The sequence below is a fragment of the Pelecanus crispus genome, chromosome 1, assembly GCF_030463565.1.
Source record: "Pelecanus crispus isolate bPelCri1 chromosome 1, bPelCri1.pri, whole genome shotgun sequence".
NCBI lineage: Eukaryota > Metazoa > Chordata > Aves > Pelecaniformes > Pelecanidae > Pelecanus > Pelecanus crispus.
The window spans coordinates 167,031,216-167,052,560 of NC_134643.1; the positions used below are offsets into that span (position 1 = coordinate 167,031,216).

The following is a 21,345-nucleotide window of genomic DNA, read 5'->3' on the forward strand; positions in this document are numbered from 1 at the left end:
CATTCTGGATGGAGTTTCACCTTCCGCCTCATCTGAGCTAACTGCGGGCTACCAGTGAATGGGATGCGCTGGCCTCCCTCCCTCCTACACACATGGTGTCGATGCTGCGTGACACCCAGAGACTGCTGCCACAGGAGACTAATCCAGCAGGATATGGATGCATTTCCCGTGGGATCGGTGAACTGATCCAAATCACCATGCCGGCATGTGATTGCTAATGCAAGGACGGGAGCCAGGGCTGGGAGAAAGGAAGAGCAGGATCAGCACTTTGGCAGCAGACCGCAGTTAAATTGGATTAAGTGCAACATGAAGCTGTATCCTAAAAAAACCATCACATCACGATCACTTTCATTTGTTAACAACACCGACTGACAACTGAAACTTGCAGGAATCCATATATTTTTGTGTTCAACAGATGAATACTATACACTTCTGTCAACACAAGATTTTACAGGTAGCTTCTGGTATATCATGAGATTAATGAAGGGTAAAATGTGATAGTTCTTGAATTAAAATAGTGAAATAATGCAGTCAGTTATAAGACCACTACTTATCAGTTATCAATGAGATATCGTGCAACTTTTTCTGCCGGGATGACTGTAGCCTGCAAGCAAGCATTTTAGATCTGTGATGACACGGACTGTCTAGGGACATAGTTATAGGTTAGAGCATCTCATCACAATTACAGGGTCAGCCTTAATGGATCCATTTAGTCTGGAGATTTTGCTAGCCTGCTGTGTACATAGACATTAATCTGAGATAAAAATTGATGTCTCCATTATAAAATGTGAAATGTGAGAAGAAGAGAGAGAAGGTATGTTTTCTTCTGTTCGCGTATGTTTGGTTTGCGTGACAAGGGGCCAAGAGAAAGGTTTATAAAAAGCACGATTTAATGAAATGATGCTCTTTGGGGGCAGAGGCACAGTGCAGTATAATCAATCTCATGTTTCTTAATGAGCTCTAGGTCCCCATCTAATTTTAATTGTCTGCCTGGAATACTAAAATACTTTCAGGCACTTACATTCTGCCCATTATTAATAAAGGGCATACAACACTTGAGACATTTCTTCCATTTCCTGCCTCATCTCAGCTTATCCATTATGATTCTCAATACTATGAGAAAGTGAATTTTCTCCTATTAATAAGACTCTCAAAAATGTGCAATTTTCTATGAATGACATGAAGTACATCACTGCAGGAAGTGAAATATATATATAGAACAGCATGTTTTATACAAACATAGTAAAATACTGGATTTTTCTTTGGGGAACATAATTTAATAGCCAATTTTTTCCCTTCAGCATTCACGAGACCTAAAGCAGAATGTCACTGTTTGAACTTCAGACTCTGCTTCTGTAATAGACAAAATCATTTTCTGACAAGATGGCTTGTTGAACCAGAACTTGAAGGCACGGCTGAGTCTAGTTGCAGAAGGCAATCTGTGTGCTTTTGAAGCTACGTAAGCTTCCTCTGCTGGCATAAATACATGGCTGCAGGGTTACCCATGGCATGTTGACAGGAAGAAATGCTCCAGCATGAGCTTTGTAGAAGGGACCCCCTTTTCCGTTTCAAATTTTGGCGGAAACACAGAAAACCCCAATGTTTTGTAGGGGTATGATCCCACAGAGTTTGAAAGCACACTAGAAACTAATCTTGTAGAGCAAACACAATTAAAGGCAGGGAAAACATCAGTCCTGGACAACACAAGAATATTTTTTTGCTATTAACAGGGAAATGTGCATTTCTCCTTCAGCACAGTAGAAGAATGTCCCAATATGGGTGTTGTAAATACCCTTAACAAGGCCTTAAAGAAAAGAGGCTTTCTGGGCAACCTTTATAAACATGAAATATCTAAATCAGTGGATGAAAACCCACAGATATAATTATAGTTCATTTCTGCACACTGAGTCATGCTGACTACGGGTTCTCATTTCAGAACAATGCCCAGTCCTTTCTGCTCTACTTTCTGAGCAGTCTGCTCAAGCAGGGACTTATTCTTCCATGGATGAACCGAGGACCTGGACATGGGTAGGATTTTTTTAAATATATTTAGTGCTAAAAAATGTTTCCAAAGAAGAGCTGGAGGGTGTAAATTTCTGTATCTCAAAGGCAGTTTGGGTTCAGGACCTCATAAGGGGTCTCATGCCATAGAGTTAGGCAGACCATTAAATCTTCATTGTCAAATTCTTGATGGAGAGCGTAGTGAGAGTGGAACAGCCGGTGAGTCATTTATGAAGTGCAAGAAGAAAGGTACGGAGGGCAGCCTGGAGAATAAGCCTCTTATACCGTGCGCAGCTGTAGCGGAGGGATGAGGAGGAGACTGATATAGGTAGTCCTTTACCTCATCAGTCTCCTAGGAGGGGCAAGGCTGCTCAGTTATTGCTGTTTGACCTCCACATGCTGTTCCATCAGGAGGTGACTCCCCAGGCCCGTGGGGTTCAGCCGTGCTTATTTCTCTCGCCAGGCTCTCGTACCCCCTGCCAGGGAGCAGCAGGGTGAGCAGGGAGCCAAGGGTGACAGCGGGGCAGGACTCCTACCCAGCCGGAAAGAGGAAATCCCACTCTGCAACAAGCACTAATGACAAGGGTGAGATACGAGCCAACGGCTGTTTCCACTTTTGCATAGCTCGCTAGCAGACCATATACCCAGCCTTGCAGCTTACAAGTTCTAGTGCAGTGTTCCCTACCAACTCTCCGTCCCTGGAAAAAAATCCCTTCAGCCATGTCCCATTTAACCAAGGGCAAAGTAAGCCCAAATAAAAATCTTCAGTGTTAGACACACTGCATTTCTACCCAATTCAGAAATGGATGCACAGTTTTGTTTCTGAACTTGTAGGTAAATAAACGCTTAGCATGCAAATACAGATTATTTAAACTTAAAAAAAAAGTTTTGAAATGGGAATGTGCCAATTCAGCTATAATTATGATATCAAATCAGTAATATGAGGGTTTAATCCTGCCCTCACCTAAGTCAAAAGAGCAGATTCTGATAGCTTATTTCTTTTCATTCAGAGAAATTCTGTTCCTGATGTCAATATAAAACCACATGAAAAGGGATGGGACCCATCTGGCTACATAGGTAGGCTATTTGATTATTTCACTGTTCAGACACTGTACGTGAAGCTTAAAGCCTGACTTTCTCTCTTTGATTTTCATTACTCCTTAGTGGACTCTCCAGAGTCCTGTTACTTTTTTCTCTTCTAGTACTCTCATCTATCAAAACTTAATCCTCTTTTTCATTTGTCTTAGCAAAGACTATAGATTGACATTGGGAAGCTAGGAACAAGTTATTTCTAACATGTTGCTGTTGTACAAACAAGTCTTCCATGAATTTGTCAATTTTTAAATAAAAAAAAATTTCTTTTTTGGCCCCCACTACATCTCATGGCAGGGAGCTCCATTATTCATTTGTGTTGTTACCTGTTTTCTCTATTTTAAAGTTTCTGTCTGGTACCTCTTGTTAGGAAAAAAAGTATACAGTCACACCCTAGTCATCTTCTCCAGGCCATTCATGAGGTTACAGAACTCTACTGCCCTCATGAAAAGTCTCTTTCCTATGCTGAGGAGCCATAATGCATTTAATTTCTCTATCTAGAGAATTTTTTCTGAACGTTTGATCATGGTTTTCTTCGCTTTGCGGTACCTTTTTTCTATGCTATGGTATAATTTTGGAAATTGAAGATACAGTCTACAGGAGCAGCATGGATTTATAGTAAGGTATAATAATGTTGTCTCCCTTATTTTTTATTCCTTTCCTAACAACCCCTAATGTAGTTCTATCTTCTGACTGATTTGAAACCAGTGACAGCCAAGATTTCCTTCTTGTTTGGTAAGAACTCCAGTATGTAAAGTTAAACTCTTTTCCTGTATACTTTCCCCCCGTATAGTTGTCAACGCTGAACTCCCATCTGCTGGTATGTCACTCAGCAGTCACTCACTCTGACATTCTTCTGCCAGTCCTTGCACTTCATTTTAGTTTTTACCTCACCATACTTGGCAATGTGAGACTATTTTGTCATTTCTCCTTAGTCTCTCTTCTAGGTCATTCATGGATATGCCAAGCAAGATTGGTCCCAGATGGATTCCTGTGACAGTCCACTGGTAACATGCTCTACTGTGAAATGTTTTTATTTTCTCTTTCCTCTCTATCATCAGTTATAAACCCATGTGAGGACCCTTTTATCCCCAGGAGCACTTAAATTCTTTAAGGACCATTTGTGAAGAACCTTGTTAAAGCTGCTTTGCATTATATGATACAGGCAGGTGTCATACATTTAAAATATAAGTATTCAAAATTCAAAAAATTGCTGACAAACTGTTGAGAATTTCATTTTGAGCACATAGTCCATCAGGCTATTAACAGGGTAATTAAAAAAAGGGTAAGACTAGGAACCTAATACATATGGTTAAGAAATGACACATTTTTATACCGGTTGTTAAGACAGTTTACTAAGAAATGGATCAGTGAAGAAAGTGTAGAAAAAGAAAAGAGGAAAGACAAAAGACAGTGGTGGATAAAGATGGTAAGGAAGCGAGAGAAAACCTCCAGCAACAAGCTGAGCGGTGAACAGTATAGTACTGTCATTTGGTTAATTGCTCTACAGCCCGCAGGTCGAGGATGGCAGGATACCCCCGCTGCCATACAAGACAGACAAACAACCCTAGCTGCGTGGGAGCCTCCATAATCCCGTGGCCATACCTTACAGCAAGCAATATTGTCATGTATTCCGCCCCCTCACTCTTCTCTCTTCCCCCGGTAAATTTGTGCCTGCTACTTTATTCAGCATTGCATTTCTCATGCGCCCTATTTTGTAGACAAATGTCCCGCCTGTTAGAATCCATGGTCCTTTTTCTGTAGTGTATTTATTTCAAGATAGGATTGTTTATTTATTTATGGTATATTACAAATTCTAAAAGAGCTAAGTTTCTGGTGCACCTTTCTTCTTGGAAAACATCAATGGTCTTACATTGCTCACTTGAGAAGTTTTGGTCTTGGTCAGTAAGAAAGATGTTTTTTCTTCACAGGTAGTTTATGAATAGAGGTTCACAGTCACCACCATTACAATGATGTAATTATATTTTTCTTTTGTAATTTTTTTCTTATATAACCAACAAAGCAGAAAATTTCTGCATATTCAGAGTATCATTTTAAATTGAAAGCAAACCGGGTATTGAGAAGTCTACACATAAAATAAATTGAATCTTTGCACGCTGGAAACATCTGGTTTCGAAAAGATACAACAGGGAACCGTCTTAATGATAAAACCTGTTTCTTTTTTAAGTCTCTGTCACTGTACTGGATGGCGGGCTATCAGAAACTGTAATCATTCTATTTTTAACAAAGATTTCTGCAAGAGCAGCCTTTCTTTGGAGTATAATACATAAACCCTTTTTTTTCTCAGAAAAGGTTGAGAAAAGGAGAGGAAAATTTGCAAGGCTTCTGTTACTTAGTCTGTGGGGATGGAGCTGAAGTTTAGACTGAAAGATTAGCATTTACAAAACTAACAGCTAACAGAAACATGTTCATTATTTTAAGATTACATTCAAAACTATTTTGGTTAAAATTTCTTCAAGTCCAGGGGAGAAACTGGAAGTGTATCAGAACATAAGATACAGTATACAATACAGAAACTGGCAGAAAGTAGACATTCTAATATGTTGTTCTGACTTCACTAGAACTCAGCTTAGACTAGTATCTGGTTTATGACATAGAGTTTGTATTTTGAATCTGTTCCTTTGTTTACATGTATTTAACAAGTAAATCTGCTCACAGGGCTTATTCCACTGGCTCAAACAATCATTTTTTAGGCGCAGTCTCTTGCTGAAGATGTAATGCAGAACTCTGAAACCTTGAGATGAAATAAATCCATGATCTTTACTCAATGACATCATACAAGCAAGAGAAAGACCTCACAGTGGCCCTAGGCTCGGAGCTTTCATGGGGAAAGTTACTTCAGCTAGCACATGGTAACTTTTTTGTGCTTATGAGCCTTGAGCTAGAGAATCTACAAACTAAATGTAGAGAGGGAATTAGCAAGATAAAACATACACAACTCTAGCAAATTAAGTATCCATTCCTTATGAAAATTATTTAAGTCCCAAAGAGTATACTGATGGACAGAAAATAATAGCTTTATATCTTTCATAATACAAAAGGTAAAACTTATTTTTCTACCTTTTTTATTTTCACTCTATGCTGAATGTGCAACTGAAGAGAAAGTAAAGCAGCTGATAAAAATCTGTATCCTAATGACTAGATAGCAAAGAGCAAAAATAAAGCTGCACAGGCAATGGTGAACCTGACATTTTCTCAGTGAGGATTTTTAATATTATGTGAGGTAGCGAAAGCTCAATGGTATTCATGGGACAAAGGAAAAGGTTCACTTGTAGCCCATTGATTTTCTCCCTAGCAAGCTAAAAAAATTTACTGCAGAGTGGAGCAACCATGGAGATACTAAAGCTCTATTTTTTTTTAAGATTGCAAAAATGCTTTAGAAAACAATCTAAACAAAGTTTTGAAACCGATTCTTGTGACTGTTATTTAATTTGCCTTTTGACTGATGTAACTGAAATCTTTTACATGGCTTACACACCAGTAAACAGTGGAAACTTTTTCATATTTCCTAAAGTTAAAAACCCCATAATTTAAACTCAATTCCAGCATTAAGGAAACCAGCAACTACTTCATGAACAACTAATAAAAGAATTCCAATAGTTCAATTTTCTACACAGTTTCTATCCATCATCCTTTCCATGTTTCATATCTAGTCTAATGCCTCAAGGAAACAATCAGTGTGTGTGTGTACACATGCATGCCTGTATGAGGCTGTTAGCTAATTTTATTTGAGTTTGACTGGGGGGTAGGAATCTGAGAGACCCAAGATGTTTCTACAAGTTTCAGGAAAACAAGATCGTGTAGCATTAGCTCAGCCCATATTAGACAACAAAGAATATCATAACTATAGGAAAAACTTTGGTGGGAGTTTACGTCTAACCACGTATCAATAAGCCCATTTTATATTTTAAAGCGTTTCCTGCTGTTAAGAGATTTGTACGGATTCTCTAGTGAATTACCTACTGAAAAGTAATTTATGCTGCGGTGGATGCTCCTGCCTTTCTTTAATTCAGTTGAAAAGACAGCGAACCACTGGCCTGTGGATCCCAGACGCACTGGCTGCCAGGCTTCAGTAATTTTAACACTCTTGAAACTACCTAGCTTTTCTTTTTGGGGGGGGGGGGGGGGAGGGGGGAAGGAGAGCGTCTTGGGGTGTTCCATAGTGCATTGGAAACTGTGTAATGGAGCTCTTGAATCTCAGCTTAAATAGGCCAATATAACATTGTCAGCTTCTTAAGGGTTTTGCACGGCTCCAGGGCTTCTCTTGTGTGTGGGAGACCCGAGTGCTGACCCGCTCTTCTTCCCTTTAGGAAGCATTGTAAAAACATTTTGGTTTACTGCTTTTGCAACTTCTGACAGGAAGTCAAGTGCTTCCTGAAACCATATACCTCAGCAGAGCGATAGCATGACCGTGACCTTTCTCAAAGCCTCCAAGTGAAGGGGAGGCAGGAAAAGGACACACCAGAAGACGCCTCGGCTTTCTGCCATCTTGATCCATCGCCTCAGCCCGCTTCCCTCCTTTTAAGCGAGCAACCTCCCAGCCGGGACGCTGGCCCCGCTTCACCTGCTCCGCCGCGCCGGCGGCCGGGAGCTCGCTCCTCACTCGGGCCGCGGGGGAGGAGCGGCAGGTCCTGGGGTGGGGGCTGTCTCCACCCAAAAGGCGAAGGACGAAACCCGACAACAAAACAACGCGGCGAGGCAGGCCAAGGCTCGGCCGCGGGCCCCGCCGCCCGCCGCCCCCCGCCCCGAGGACGATGCAAGCCCGACGCCCGGCTGCCGCCAGCGCCACAGGTCCTCAGGGGGCTCAGGCCCGGGCCGGCGGGTCACCGTACCCCGCGGTACGGACGGACGGACGGACGGACGGGCGGGCGGGCGGGCGGGCGGCGCGGCGGCGCTCGGGGCCCTTCTGTCTCCCCGCTCCCCCCCGCCCCGTTAGCCGATGGCGGGCGGGGACGGACGGACGGACGGACGGACGGACGGGACGACGGCGAGGCGCGGGCGGGGCAGCGCGTGCAGGTGGCCGGGTAGGAGAAGGCGGGGCTGGGCGGGCGGGCGCGCGCGCGCGCCGCCGTTGCCTCCTCCCGCCTCCCCCCCCCCCCCCCCCGCAGGTTTTGTCGTCGTGTCGCCGGCGGGGCCCCGCGCGACCGCACCGGCAACGGCCGCCCTGCGCGCGCGGCCGGGGGAGGAGGAGGAGGAGGAGGGGGAAGAGGAGGAAAAGGAGGGAGGCGGCCACCGCCGCTGCATCCGTGACCGGAGCCTGAAGAGCCCGAGCGTGGGACGGCCCCTCTCCCGCCGCCGGCGCAGAGGCGCTGCTCGCTCGGGGAAGCGGCGAGGAAAAGCGAGTCCGGCTCGGTGTGCGTGGGAGTGCGGAGATGAGCTAAGCCCCTGGGGCCGCCTGAGGAGACCCGGCTTCCCCCGTCCCCCCCGCCCCCGCCGCCGCCATGGCTCACTCCCCCGTGCAGACGGGCCTGCCGGGGATGCAGGTGAGGACCGGCCGCCTCCCCCTGCCCCGGCGAGCTCCAAGGGCAGGCGGGGACACGCAGCCCGGCGGCGGGGGAGGGAGCGGGGGAGCGAGGGATGGGCCCTGGCCGCCGCTCCCTGCGAGCGGGGCTGGGGGGGGAAGGGTGTGAAGGGGTGCGGTGCGTGTCGGTGAGGGGGTTCGGGGGGGTGGAGGGGCCGGGCGAGGGGAGAAACCTCTTCGCCCTGACTGGGCCCGGCGGCTGGGCTGGGCTGGGCTGGGCTGCGGGGGAAGGAGCGGGATCTCGTAACCCGTGGAAACGAAACGTGCTGTCAGCACTTCGCGTCATGCCTAACGAGGTACCTCCGCATGGTGGATCCCTCTCCTTCCCCGCCTCCCTCCCTCTCTCCTTCCCCGGTGGCCTCAGTTTTGCGGGAAGTGTGCGGGGCGGAGGGGTGCGTCTCGTGCCCCCCCCCCCCCCCCCCCCCGAGTAGTTCTCCTCGGTGTTTTAATTCGCGAAGCGTGTCTCGACGGGCGATTTTCGGTCCCGTTATTTTGACGTGATTTGGGGAAGCGTACGTAAAAACAGGGCCTGAAAACGTTGACCTTCAGCGCATGCTGCAGTGCCCATCTCTGTGGTGCTGGCCAGCGGGAGCGCTGCCTGGGGTGGGGGCTTGGGGATGGTGTTTGGCTCCTCTGTTTGTCTCGAAATGTTGGTAGCTGCTGTCGTTACACAATGGAATTTGCTGGTTCTGTGTTGTAACTATATTTTTAAAATAACTAGTGTGGTTTTCTAGTCGCTGAGCTGACTTCTTCCCTTCCTCCTCCCGCCCCCCCCCCCCCCCCCCCCCCCAGTTTTTCTTAGTGCAAATGCAAACTACTGCCAGAAAAACATTAAGGTCATTGGTATCTCTGTGTTGTTATTCTTAATGTTTCCCACATCTTATTAGATGCTTCCCTGCCCCAACCTCCAAAAGAAAAACTTACAAATGGCATGTAGAGTTTTTCTCAATTTATCTCCTGGATTGAAAGTTTTTGTGCTTCATTTGGTTTAAGTGTTGATTTACTCTGGTTCATTTTTCCATGAGTCAAGATTCTAAGTCATGGATCTTTTTTTCTTTGCATAACCTGAAGATTTGGATTTAAAATGTTACACGCTTAGGCATAGCATCAATTATATGCTCAGGCATAGTACTGGATGCCATATAGGGTACGTAGGCCCTCACTCTGAACCGATTAATATATCGCTCTGTAGGTACTGCTGTCGAGTGTTCAAGTTCACCTTCCAAATATCAGCAGTTTGCTGACTGCCGGAGACAGAGACGTAAGGGTTTGTTGCCTTGGGTAGGGTTAAATTAACATTGCATTTTTATCCCTTTGAAACATGTTGGAGCCAAAATGACTATTTGTATGTACTTTGAAATAGAATCTGTAATATTTTGGGATTAAAAAAGTCAGATCTGTAGCTGCTCGGAAGTGAGAGTGTGACAGTTATTCCAGCAATACGCATGTACTGCTTATATGTGTCACTGCATGATCTCTCTAAGGACCTGTGTTTTTTATTGACTCAATTTGTTACTTAGTTTGTAATACTGTTAGTTGTACTAAATGGGTAGATATTCAGGGTTTTTGTTAGCCCACATAATTTGGGAGTTTATTTCAAATCTCTTTTTATTGAGGAGAGTATTATTTTTCTCCTGAGTTTTTACTGTATTATTATGAGAGTTTCTCAAGTGTGAACTTTTAACAGTGTAAAAAAAAAAAAAAAAAAAAGAAAATAAACAAAAAAAAAAACCCAAACACCAAAAACCACCAAACCCAAAAAACCACCAAAGTAAAGACCTGCTGATAGGTAGAGGCATAAAGTCTGTCAGCAATGTGAATGCTACTTGCTAATTTTCTGCACCCAGTTCAAGATGTCTATATCCGTTTCTGTTCTGTCAGAGTATATAGCAATTTTATAGTGGTCTGTTTTCAGTACAGGATTCTCTTTGATTTCACTTGCAGATAAACGTTCAAAGAGTAAGGTACATGCAATGTGTGCTACCTACTTAAATATGACAAAGCTTATGGTTTGGGACTTTTTATTACACAGAAGAGAGAGGAATAGAGCTTAGTTCTCTGGGTTATAATTAAGTTGCCTAAATCACGGGACTATCTTTTCTTTTTCTGTGGTGTGATCCCTCCTCCCCACCTACCAGCTTCTGCAACAAATGGTGTAAGCAATGTCAGTGACAAGTTATGCAGCTTTCTCCTACATTCTTTGCTGTACTTACACAAGAGAGCAGTCAGTATCCTAGTGTGAGCAAGAGTAATGTCTTGGCCCCCAAAAAAATCGCATGCACGGACAATGCTTTATTAATGCTGTTTGGCATGAGCAGAGTAGTGTGTAAATAGAGCAGAGGAATGAAGGATTAATGTATTTCTCTCTGAACAACATATCTGATCGATGGTGGAGGAGTGATGCATAAAAAGTGAGTGGGTGGGGAGTGAGCCAAAGGAATGAAAAACTGTGGAGGAAATGTAGGATGATGCTGGAAGGTTGTCAAAACCTGAGATTCGCTGTCTGCTGCAAAGTGGGCATGTTGTAACCTGAATAAAAACAGAGTTGGGTTTTGACCTAAATTTCCATGCATGCAAATAAGCTTGGACTCCAAGTTTATGCTGACCTTGCTTTAAGGGCTTTGTATAGGTGTTTGAGTGTGTGGTGTGAAGGTGCGTCATTACTAAACTGAGAGTGTGTTGTCTTCCTTCTTTATGCTTTATAAAAGTGGCCTGAGGAAAATGCTTGTTTGGCTGTAATGCATGAGATTTCTGCAAGGCTGGCTCGGAATAAGTGTATGTGACCTTGATTTTCAGACTGGCCTGCATTTCAAGGCTGTGGTAAGCTTCTATAGCTTCTTTATGGAAGCTATATTTTAAATAATAAAGTACTGTGTTTATAAATTTATAGTAAGGGTGCTTGGTGAACCGTAATGTACTTTGAAGCATGTTAGGAGTGTGTTGGACCAAAAAGCTCAGGAAATGTAGGCTGGCAGAGAAAATCTTAAGGGCTGAAGCCACAGAACACAGTACTGCAGTACATTGAGCTATTGGATATGTGGCAGCAGCCAGTTTTAAGGTAATCTTTAACAATAAAATGCTAAAATGAATAGTGATTAAATGTCTCTCTTTTCTCTTTCCCCACTTAAAATGTTTCAGGGTTAAGCTGCATCTGGTTTGCTTGTATTTTTCTTTGTTTCTGAAGTTGGAGAACCAGAAAAGCAATTTTTTTTACCCTAGCTTTTCTGTGTACTTCTAACTGTGTGAAATAACTGTGTAGAGCAGATTTTATTAATCTACTTTAAAATGAGCCTTATATTATGGTAATAACAATAGGAATACTTTAAACTCCTCCTGAGGAAAGATAAATGGCTCTGTCTGCTTCAGATCCGAGAGAAGTGAGAAAAGCCTACAGGTGGTTTGCCTTTTTGGAGTTAGCTGTGTTCAGGCAGTACAGTGCCACAGTTAGAATGGATCTAGGTATGACTTCTAGTTGTAATTCTAGGTGCTTCCATAGTAAAGGTGATTAAAAGTTTTGGGTGAATAAGAGTTTCAAGTATAATTCCGTGGCATAACGAACACTGATACTGATGGATTGCAGAGTTACTGATTAGAAATAATTACTGTTACCTTCTTTTTCCTGTTTCAGTCTCCTAAAGAGGGAAAAAACAACCAAAAAAACCCAACACCACCTAAATGCCCTGACCCCCCCCCCCCCCTTTTTCCCTTTTTTTTCTCCCCAGAAAAATAATTTTCTCAAGTTTATTTGTAATTTTAGGTGTGCCTGTGTACCAGCATTGTAAAATTCCTAAGGTGCTTTTAAAACTCCATTGTCTTTGAGCCAAAGCCTCTTATGTGTGATAAAAACCTTTATCTTCCTCCTGTCCATTTTTTTGGTAACAATAACAGTGTTTATGCAGCAAGTTATTTTTATTCATTCTTCATTGTTATTTTCAGTACAAGAGCTACAGGTTCTTCATCCAAAATGTAAATAAGCATTGACATTCACTCTGTCTTGCTTCAAGAAATGTTAAACTAAATTAAGTAGCAACTTGACAAATGAACAGAAAAGAAAAGTTGTTAAATATAAAGGCACCATTTCTGGCTCGGAAAGTAGCTGAACTGTCAATTTGCTGGAGAGTGGAAGAGTGTTTTGGGGAATACTGCTATTTACTTGTCTGTTCGTGCACTTTTCCCGAGATGTTCACTTTTGACTACTGTAGGAGAAGTGTTCTGGCCTAGAGGATTCTTTGTTCTGATCGAGCATGGCTGTTCCTTTGTTCTTGCATGCTATATTACTGTCTTCCCTATTATAATTCACTCTCCTTTTACAATAAACTGTTGTAACTACTTTATGTCTGAGCTCTGTTTTTGGGAATTGCAAAACATTAGGTTGCTAAATCAAAGGCACTGGAAAGGCCATGTTGCCTCTGCTGCATTCCATTTGCAGCTTCTGTGTAGAAGATTAATTTTCCCCAATTTGATTTTTTTTTTTGAAAGTTTGTCCTCACTGTTACTGTTTGTAGTTAACTTATGGCACTTAATTATTTGAAAGATCCTTGGACCATTACGATCATGGCTAATCTGTTTTAAAATATCCCAGGGCTAGATGTCATGATTCTGTGGCATATTACAAGCTCAGTCTTTGGGTACATGAGAACAGTCCCAGAAAAATTTGCATCTTGGGTTTGCCAACCCATCATTAAAATGATCTCCCTTTCCCTGTAGGGAAAAGTTGTTTTTTATGGTGGTCTTCAGCTTCCATATTCCAATTCTTTGGTACAGAGAAGCTCGACTGTGAATGTAGCAACTTCATTTTGACAAAATTGCTAACTCGCTTAAGCTGATGCATTTGGGTTGTACGCCTAATAGAGTCTTGAGCCATGATTAGTACAAGGTGATGATGGCATTCGCAGGTTAGTTGATACCAGTAAAGTTTGTTTGTTTTCCCAAGCTTGTTTCAATCTTTAGTCTATTATCTTGAAACCAAACTCCTGGATATGTTCAGGATGCATAGTTCCAAAATCAGATAAATGTAGTTGACTTTTGAAGAGTTGTATTGAATAAACAGTCTTTTTTTAGTGAAATTGCTTTCATAAGTCAATAAATACTTTGTTCATTGGAATGCATGGAATTGTTCCCTCTTGGTGGACAATAACAGATCTGAGAGCAATAAACATTTAGGTTGCACAAGCATCAGACTGTTCCATATGTTGATTCTACATTAGTATAGAACTAAGAGCCTTCTGCAGTGTACCTGTATAGAAAGTGAGGCTTCAAACAGGAAGATTTTGGGAATGCTTGTACTCCCCTATTCTATTTTTAGTGGCGCTGCTAGGCGGCTTCTTAAGAGACATGAATTTAGATTTTCTTGTCAGGTGATAGCATGGGTACAAGAAGAGTCTCCCCTCAAACTATGGGATTGCTGTAGATCCTAAAACTAATTATTTTTCTTCTTTTTGTCAATTAGTATTAATGCAGCATAAATTTCTAAATGCCTCTATTAGCATTATTTATTCAGCTATTTGTCATAATGGTGGGAATTTCCACAGAGCCACTACTTTCTTTTTTTATCAATAGCTTCACTAATTAAAAGTGATTTTTACTGTGTTTGGTTGATCTTTTTAGCAGGTGGAACCAAGTGAGAGACCTTGTTCTAAAACTGTTGTTTGGGACTCCTTTTCATTAGCTGTCTTTCTCTTGGTGTCTAAAATACATTTTGGGTTTCACTGCTATGCTGTCTGCTGATGATACTTCTATGTTGCTTTCATTGTGTGCTTAAGGCATGGAGAGATTTTTTGATTGCAGTGATTCATGTTTTAAAAGTATAATGGATGGAAGGGAAGAAGTCAGTTACAGGTTATGAAAGTTTTTAGTGATGTTATATTAAAAAACCCCAACCTCCCCCCCCAAAAAAAAACCCACAAAAACCCCGAGCCTGAAAAACTATTCAGAAATTTAGCATATTTAATTGGAACTTATTCTTTCTGAATGCTTGTAAAAAGCAGGCTATGGTTAGGTAACTATTAATTTGGTATTAAACTCTTAACTTTGTACAGTAACCAGCTTTCTGAATGAAAATCTGAATGAAAGATATCATAAAGTTACAGTGTGATTTGTGCAGGGGACATTGCACCCAGAAAATGATATTAGTTTACTGTGAATTTGGGAGCATGCTTTGGATATCTATGTTACTGATAAAGAACTGAATGTTTTGTATTCTGAATCTCACATAAGTGCATCTTCCTTGAAAGTAAATGGAAAGAGGAATATACGGTGGCTGAGGAACACTTTTGTGATAGGCTGACTTTAGGCAACTCTTATTCCTCCTGGAAACATGCTTAAAATCTGTTCCAATCTAGTTAGAAATCAGAGCAAGGGAGTTGAACTGTGTGACAAGTGTGAGTGTTAGTAAAGCCACTGTGATGCATACTATATGCTTTTACCATTGTCTGTTTGTGACATCTAAAGTGTTAAAGAGATGCAAGGTTTTACAGCTTTATTCTTTGCTTCCTCTTCCCTGCCCTGCCCCCTTATGACCCACTGAAGTTTCATGGCGGAATTTATGGCAGTTTTTCCTTTTTATGATAGTCAAGGTATTGCTAATTCTTCTAACTGTTAGCATTTTTTTCCCCAGAAAAAAGCAATTTCCTTATCGTAGTGTGTGTCTGAATTGAATAATTATAGTATTGGAGATGGAAAATGAGAAATATGGAATGTGTATGTTTGAAGAATAAAAGAAAAGAACAGTCACATGTTCATTTTGATCATTGGCAAATTCTCAGTGAAACAGCTGGATCTTAGTTTTATACCTAGTTAATACAGATGAACGCTTTCATTCTAGTCTTTGTACCTTTCATTAAATGTTTTGCTGATTAGTCTTCTAAAAAGAAAATAAAAATCAGTTGTTGCTGTTCAGGATAATTATAAAGTGCCTGTCCTAGTTCAGCTGATTTTACTTTATTATCGATAGGTGAAACTTAGAGATAGCTCCCTTTGGTTCAAATTTTAAGGCTTCTTAATTTTTTTTTTTTCCCCCCTTGTTTAGATAGAAGTCCCAGACTACAAATCCAAATACTTTAATATATTTTGTGGTTGTGGGTTAGTTAGCTGCTTTTTGAAAATACAGGTAGGGCTTGATACAATGCAGTAAAATTGAGCAATTTATTTTCTGCATACTGCCTCTGTTTTATTTCAGTTTTCCCACCAACTGCAGGGAATAATCTTGCGTGTTGTATCAGTTACTCATATATGGTGTGTATATATTACTGAAAGTAAAAACTTGCCAGCTCTAGAGAAAGGTAAAATGCTGGGTAGCAAAATTTGAGGCTTCTCCTTCCTGGAAGTAGTTTTTTCTGATGTGAAACCATCTTATATGGGTGTTTGGGGGAGATTTTTTTTTTTTGGTTGTGGGTTTGGGTTTTTTTTTTGTTTCAGGCTTGCAGTTCTCTGGGTACTTGAGAAAATTGCCTGCGTGAACTTGTCTGCTAGATTTCTGTTCTCTGGTCTTTATATAAATTAATTTAAAATAAAGAAATGATGTGCAGCAATGATGTCTCTTTTCCAAAGAAATTAATGTATTTGCGCAGTAAATGTAGCAGTAAAAATAATTCTTGGTGTGACAGAAATAGTGTACCACAGAATAGCCGAGATTGGAAGAGACCTCTGGAACACATCAGTCCACCCGCCTGCTCAAAGCAGAGTCAGCTAGAGCAGGTTGCTCAGGATTACATCCAGACTAGTTTTGAATACCTCTAAGGTTCCACAAACAGCCTGGGCAACCTATTCCAGTGTTGGGACTACCCTTACAGTAAGAAAGGCTGGGTTTTTTTCTTTGGGGTTTTTTTTCCCTCCCCTCTTCTGAAGTTTAAATGGAATTTCCTATATCTCAGTTTATGCCCATTGCATCTTGTCCTTTCACTGGGCACCACTGAGAAGAGTCTGGCTCTGTCTTCTTTACTCCTTTCTATCAGGTAGTCACACATAATAAGATTTCCAGCCCCTCCAGCCTTCTCTTCTCCAAGCTAAACAATCCCCACTCTCTCAGCCTCCCGTCATATGTCTGATGCTCCAATCCTTAACCGTCTTTGTGGCCCTTCACTGGTCTCGCTCCAGTATGACCATGTCTTGTACTGGGGAGCCTGGAACTGGATACAGCACTGCAGATGTGGTCTCACCAGCACTGAGTAGAGGGGTAGAATCTCCTCCCTTGACCTCCTGGCAATGCTCTTCCTAATGCAGCCCAGGATACTGTTGCTGTTCTTTGCCACAGTGGCATATTGCTGGCTTATGTTCGTCTGGATGCTAAGGGCTTCTCTTTAAAGCCACTTGCCAGCTAGTCAGTCCACAACCTGTACTGGTGTATGGTGCTACTCCTCCACAGGTGCAGGACTTCGCATTTGTCTTCGTTGAATTTCATGAGGTTTCTGTTGACCCATTTCTCCAGACTGCCAAGGTCCCCCTGAATGGCAGCACAAACAACTAGTGTATCAACCACTCCTGCCAGTTCTCTGTCATTGGTGAACTTGTCGAGGGTGTGTATTGTTCCATTGGCCAGGCTATGAGTGAAGATGCTAACCAGTATTGGCCCCAGTATCGACCCCTGGGTAGTGGCTGGCCTTCAGCTGGACTTTGTGCTGCTGATTTCCTAGCCTGTGCTGGTTTTGGCTGGGATAGAGTTCATTTTCTTGATAGTAGCTAGTATGGGGCTGTTTTGGATTTGTGCTGGAAACAGTGTTGATAACACAGGGATGTTTTCGTTATTGCTGAGCAGTGCTTACACAGAGTCAAGGCCTTTTCTGCTTCTCACCCCACCCCACCAGCGAGCAGGCTGGGGGTGCACAAGAAGCTGGGAGGGGACACAGCTGGGACAGCTGACCCCAACTGACCAAAGGGATATTCCATACCACATGATGTCATGCTCAGCATATAAAGCTGGGGGAAGAAGAAGGAAGGGGGGGGACACGTTTGGAGTGACGGCGTTTGTTTTCCCAAGTAACTGCTACGTGCAATGGAGCCCTGCTTTCCTGGAGATGGCTGAACACCTCCCTGCCGATGGGGAGTAGTGAATGAATTCCTTGTTTTGTTTTGCTTGTGTGCGCGGCTTTTGCTTTACCTATTAAACTGTCTTTATCTCAACCTATGAGTTTTCTCACTTTTCCGATTCTCTCCCCATCCCACTGCAGGGGGAGTGAGCAAGCGGCTGTGTGGTGCTTAGTTGCTGGCTGGGGCTAAACCATGACATAGCCTCATCCCTGTGCCATTGGACAATGTCTCTATATTCCTCCTGGGTCACTTGACCCTGCCTCTACTTGTATGCTTCCTCTTCATGTTTGAATTTAGTCAGGAGTTCCTTGTTCACCCATGCGGTCTTCCTGCCACCTTTCCTTGTGTTCCTGCGTGTCAGATGGATCATTCTTGAACTTGGAGGAGGTAATCCTTGAAAATCAACTAGCTCTCCTTGATCACTCTTGTCTCTAGGACTGTTTCCCCTGGTATTCTTCCAAGCAGATCCCTGATCTGTATGCTCTTCCTCAAGCCCTTCACCAGTAGGATTGAGGAGAAAACCACCTGGGCCCCCATGCTCTTGACCCTTACCCCAGGGCCATGTAGTTATGCTTGATAAGCCCCAGGTCTCTCCAGGCTATTTCAGTAGTGCCTGATGTGGAAGAGTAGCATGGAGTAATAGTCCAGGCACTGAGCAAGCCTCAGCAGTCTCTCCAAAATGTCCTAGATTGGAGTCCCTGGAAAGCACCAAACTGTCCTAGACAGCAGGTCAGGTCAGCAGATTGGGACCTCCGTCCCTCACAGGGAGGGAGTTTCCCACTACTACCACTTGCAGCTTCCTCCTGGTGTTGTCATAAAACTGATCATTTGTGTACCCTGCTTCTATATTAAATAGATTTACTTGTGTAAGTAGTACAAAAGTTTGAGCAAGAAGTTGATGCCTTTCTCGTAGAAGATAAAAAGTTGTTTTGTTCCTTAATGTGGTAGGTTACGCGCATAACCTGGGATGTCCAAACTTCTCAGTTGCTTTTGATGAATACATATGAAGTAGTCAGTGTTTCTGTTATGATCTTCTGAAATGAATTTCTGTAGGAAATTGGATCTTTTTTTTTTTTTCATTAGTTCTGCCATCCTTAATGACTTTAGGGCTCACTGTCTGCAACATCTGTTACAGTGTGTATCCAGGCTTATCTGCATGCACATGAACAAGGTTCAAAACACATTCTTTTTATCTCCAAGTATGGTAGCAGACAGCAGTAATCATCAACAATCACAAGCCAGTTCACCATGTGGTATTTTATTTTTGCTAGAAATCTCTGAACCTCTTCAGATGATGGTATTTTGGGCTCAGCCTTGATAGGGAATGAGGATTGGACTGACTAATTGGAAATTGATTTGGTGAAATGGAAAGTATACAAAAGGACATGTTGCAAGATGACTGTTTGTTTCAAAAGAGCAGGCATAGAGAAATTAGAGATGTGCAAGTAAAATCAGATGCCCAAATAAACTTGAGAACTTGAATACAGAGATGGCTTGTAATTCTTTTAAGTTAAAGAGAAAAATAGTTTTTTAACCCTTTTCTACAATAACTGGATGAATAACCCTTCATATAAGGAGGTTAGAAATAAGAACTGGAATGAGATGCAGAAAAAGACTCAGTTAAAGCTATATCTTAGGTCAGAATGGCTATGGATAAAGTTTGATCTAAGCAGTTTGAATTTCAGTAACATTTTCTGTTGAGCTATAGGAGCAGTTAGTGCAGATGAGAATTAGAGAGTCATGAAAATAAATACATTTTAAAATGTGTATAGTCCTGGCTATGAGGAGAGTACTGGAGAGGTGATGTCAGAGTGGGTGATACTGCTGGTTTCTCCAGGATTGTTCTTGCCAGCAGGTGACTGAAAAGTGACCTTAGCATAAAAAAAGTCAGTGCACGCGGACAAAATTTGCTGATGGTACAAAATTTAAAGGCATCTGTTATACTTGAGAGGCCATTACTGAAGAACTACATGACCTTGAGGATTTGAATTATGGAACAAAATAGCACAAACTGCAAGGTGTCATAAGTATGAATTATTACAAAGAGCCTTTGCAGTAGGCTGGGAGCTCATTAGTTGGAAAGCAGAGGATTAGGAAGAGGTGAGTGGGTTTAGTTGGTCACAGCTGAGTTTGAGCCATCAGGACAAATTGAACGAATAGGCTCTGAGAATGTATCGGACTATCTTTATTCTGTACAAGCGGGCAGTAGTGATGTTAGGTACTGGGAAGAGTTCATTTTAAGTGCAGTATGTTTTTCTGGCTGATTAAGGTCAAAAGTAATGAATCCAATGTGGAACAAGTACAGAGAGGTTACCCAAATTATTGCGTGAATGGTGGCTCTGCTTATGGTGAAAAGTAAAGGACTTTGTTTTGCATGGCTAAACAAGCTGAAGACTGAGACAGGATGGTTGCAATTGGTGTTCAGAAGTGTGAGAAACTATTCAAAACAAAACCCAAATTAATTCAAGTGGTTATGGAAATTAGAAATGCTGTAATCATTAGATTTAAATGTTCTAGAATTTGTTTCTGATTTGCCACAATACATATTCTGTGACACAACTTTGAAGGAAACCTTTTAGTGGTAGAGACCTAGGTCCTTATCAAACAAGGTGATTAGCTTTATCCTTTTGCAGCAGATGTTGCTGTTCTATTCTGCATTTTCTAGCAATGTTTGGTGTGCTTAGTTACATGATGACTCTTTCATCAGTTCCTTTTATTTTAATATTAGTAGGAAAATGCTATATGCTGAGTGAAAACTTGCGAAGAGTAGAGTCAGCAAAATTGTAGTGACAGGCTCTATGGAAGACATGTCCTATATTCAGTCATATAGAGAGAATATTTATAAAGCTATTTGTTTATTTTGGCTCTGTTGGAAGTATTTGCAAAAGCAAACAGACAGTTGGAAAGGATTCTTGCCCAGATGTGATCTTGGAAAAATGAATGGGAATTGGCCACTCATGGAATTTTAAATTCAAGTAGTTCATTATGTGTCTGGAGGCCTGATCTGTCCATTTTTGAAATAGAGCAGGTCATTAAAGAGAGACCAATGTGTAGTTTTCCAAAAACACAGGTTGGCAGTAGTTTAGGGCTCTTGCTTCAAACACCTGGTCTCCTGAGAAGAAAATTCAGGCCTCACAGAGCAAGAAAACTTGTGTGTGTGTGTTGTTTGTTTTTTTTCTTTTTTTAAATAAAAAGAGAGACCCAACTACTACCACCTCCTCCTGTTGCTCAGAACAAAGTTCAAAAATGGCAACTTCTAAATTTTAAAACTAAGAAATGAATTTGCAAACATTCTGATTTGGGAAGGAAAAGGGTTTTTTATAACTAGTAATTTCACAAGGAATTTGGAAAAAGAACTTATTATTAACAAATCTAATTCTATTAATACCAGCTATTATTGACCAATTAATTTTTCAAAATTGCTACAAAATTTTGATTGTAAACAAAAAAAAAATCAAACAAGAACAATTCTTCCCTGCTTCTCAGGACTTCCAGGAACAGTTATCTTCCCTCCTTTTCTGTAATTATTAACACAAAATGACTGGGAAAATGTTCTACAGCAGTTGTTTATAAAACTGTCAGCCTAGTACCAGAATACCATGTGCTTGACACTGTAAAAATGAAGCTGCGAGAGTTCTGCAAGTCTCTGGAGATTGTGGTTTCAATGGGCTTTAATACACGATGGT

General features: G+C 41.9%; 1 protein-coding gene across 1 annotated transcript in view; it reads left to right on the forward strand.

The window, feature by feature from the left end:
- Nucleotides 1-7,868: 7,868 nt before the first annotated feature.
- STK24 (serine/threonine kinase 24) overlaps nt 7,869-21,345 on the forward strand; it is a 61,570-nt gene continuing 48,093 nt past the window's right edge. Inside the window, exon 1 of the mRNA XM_075717553.1 lies at nt 7,869-7,952. Coding sequence (XP_075573668.1) covers nt 7,869-7,952 — 84 coding nt within the window. The remainder of the gene's footprint in view (nt 7,953-21,345) is intronic.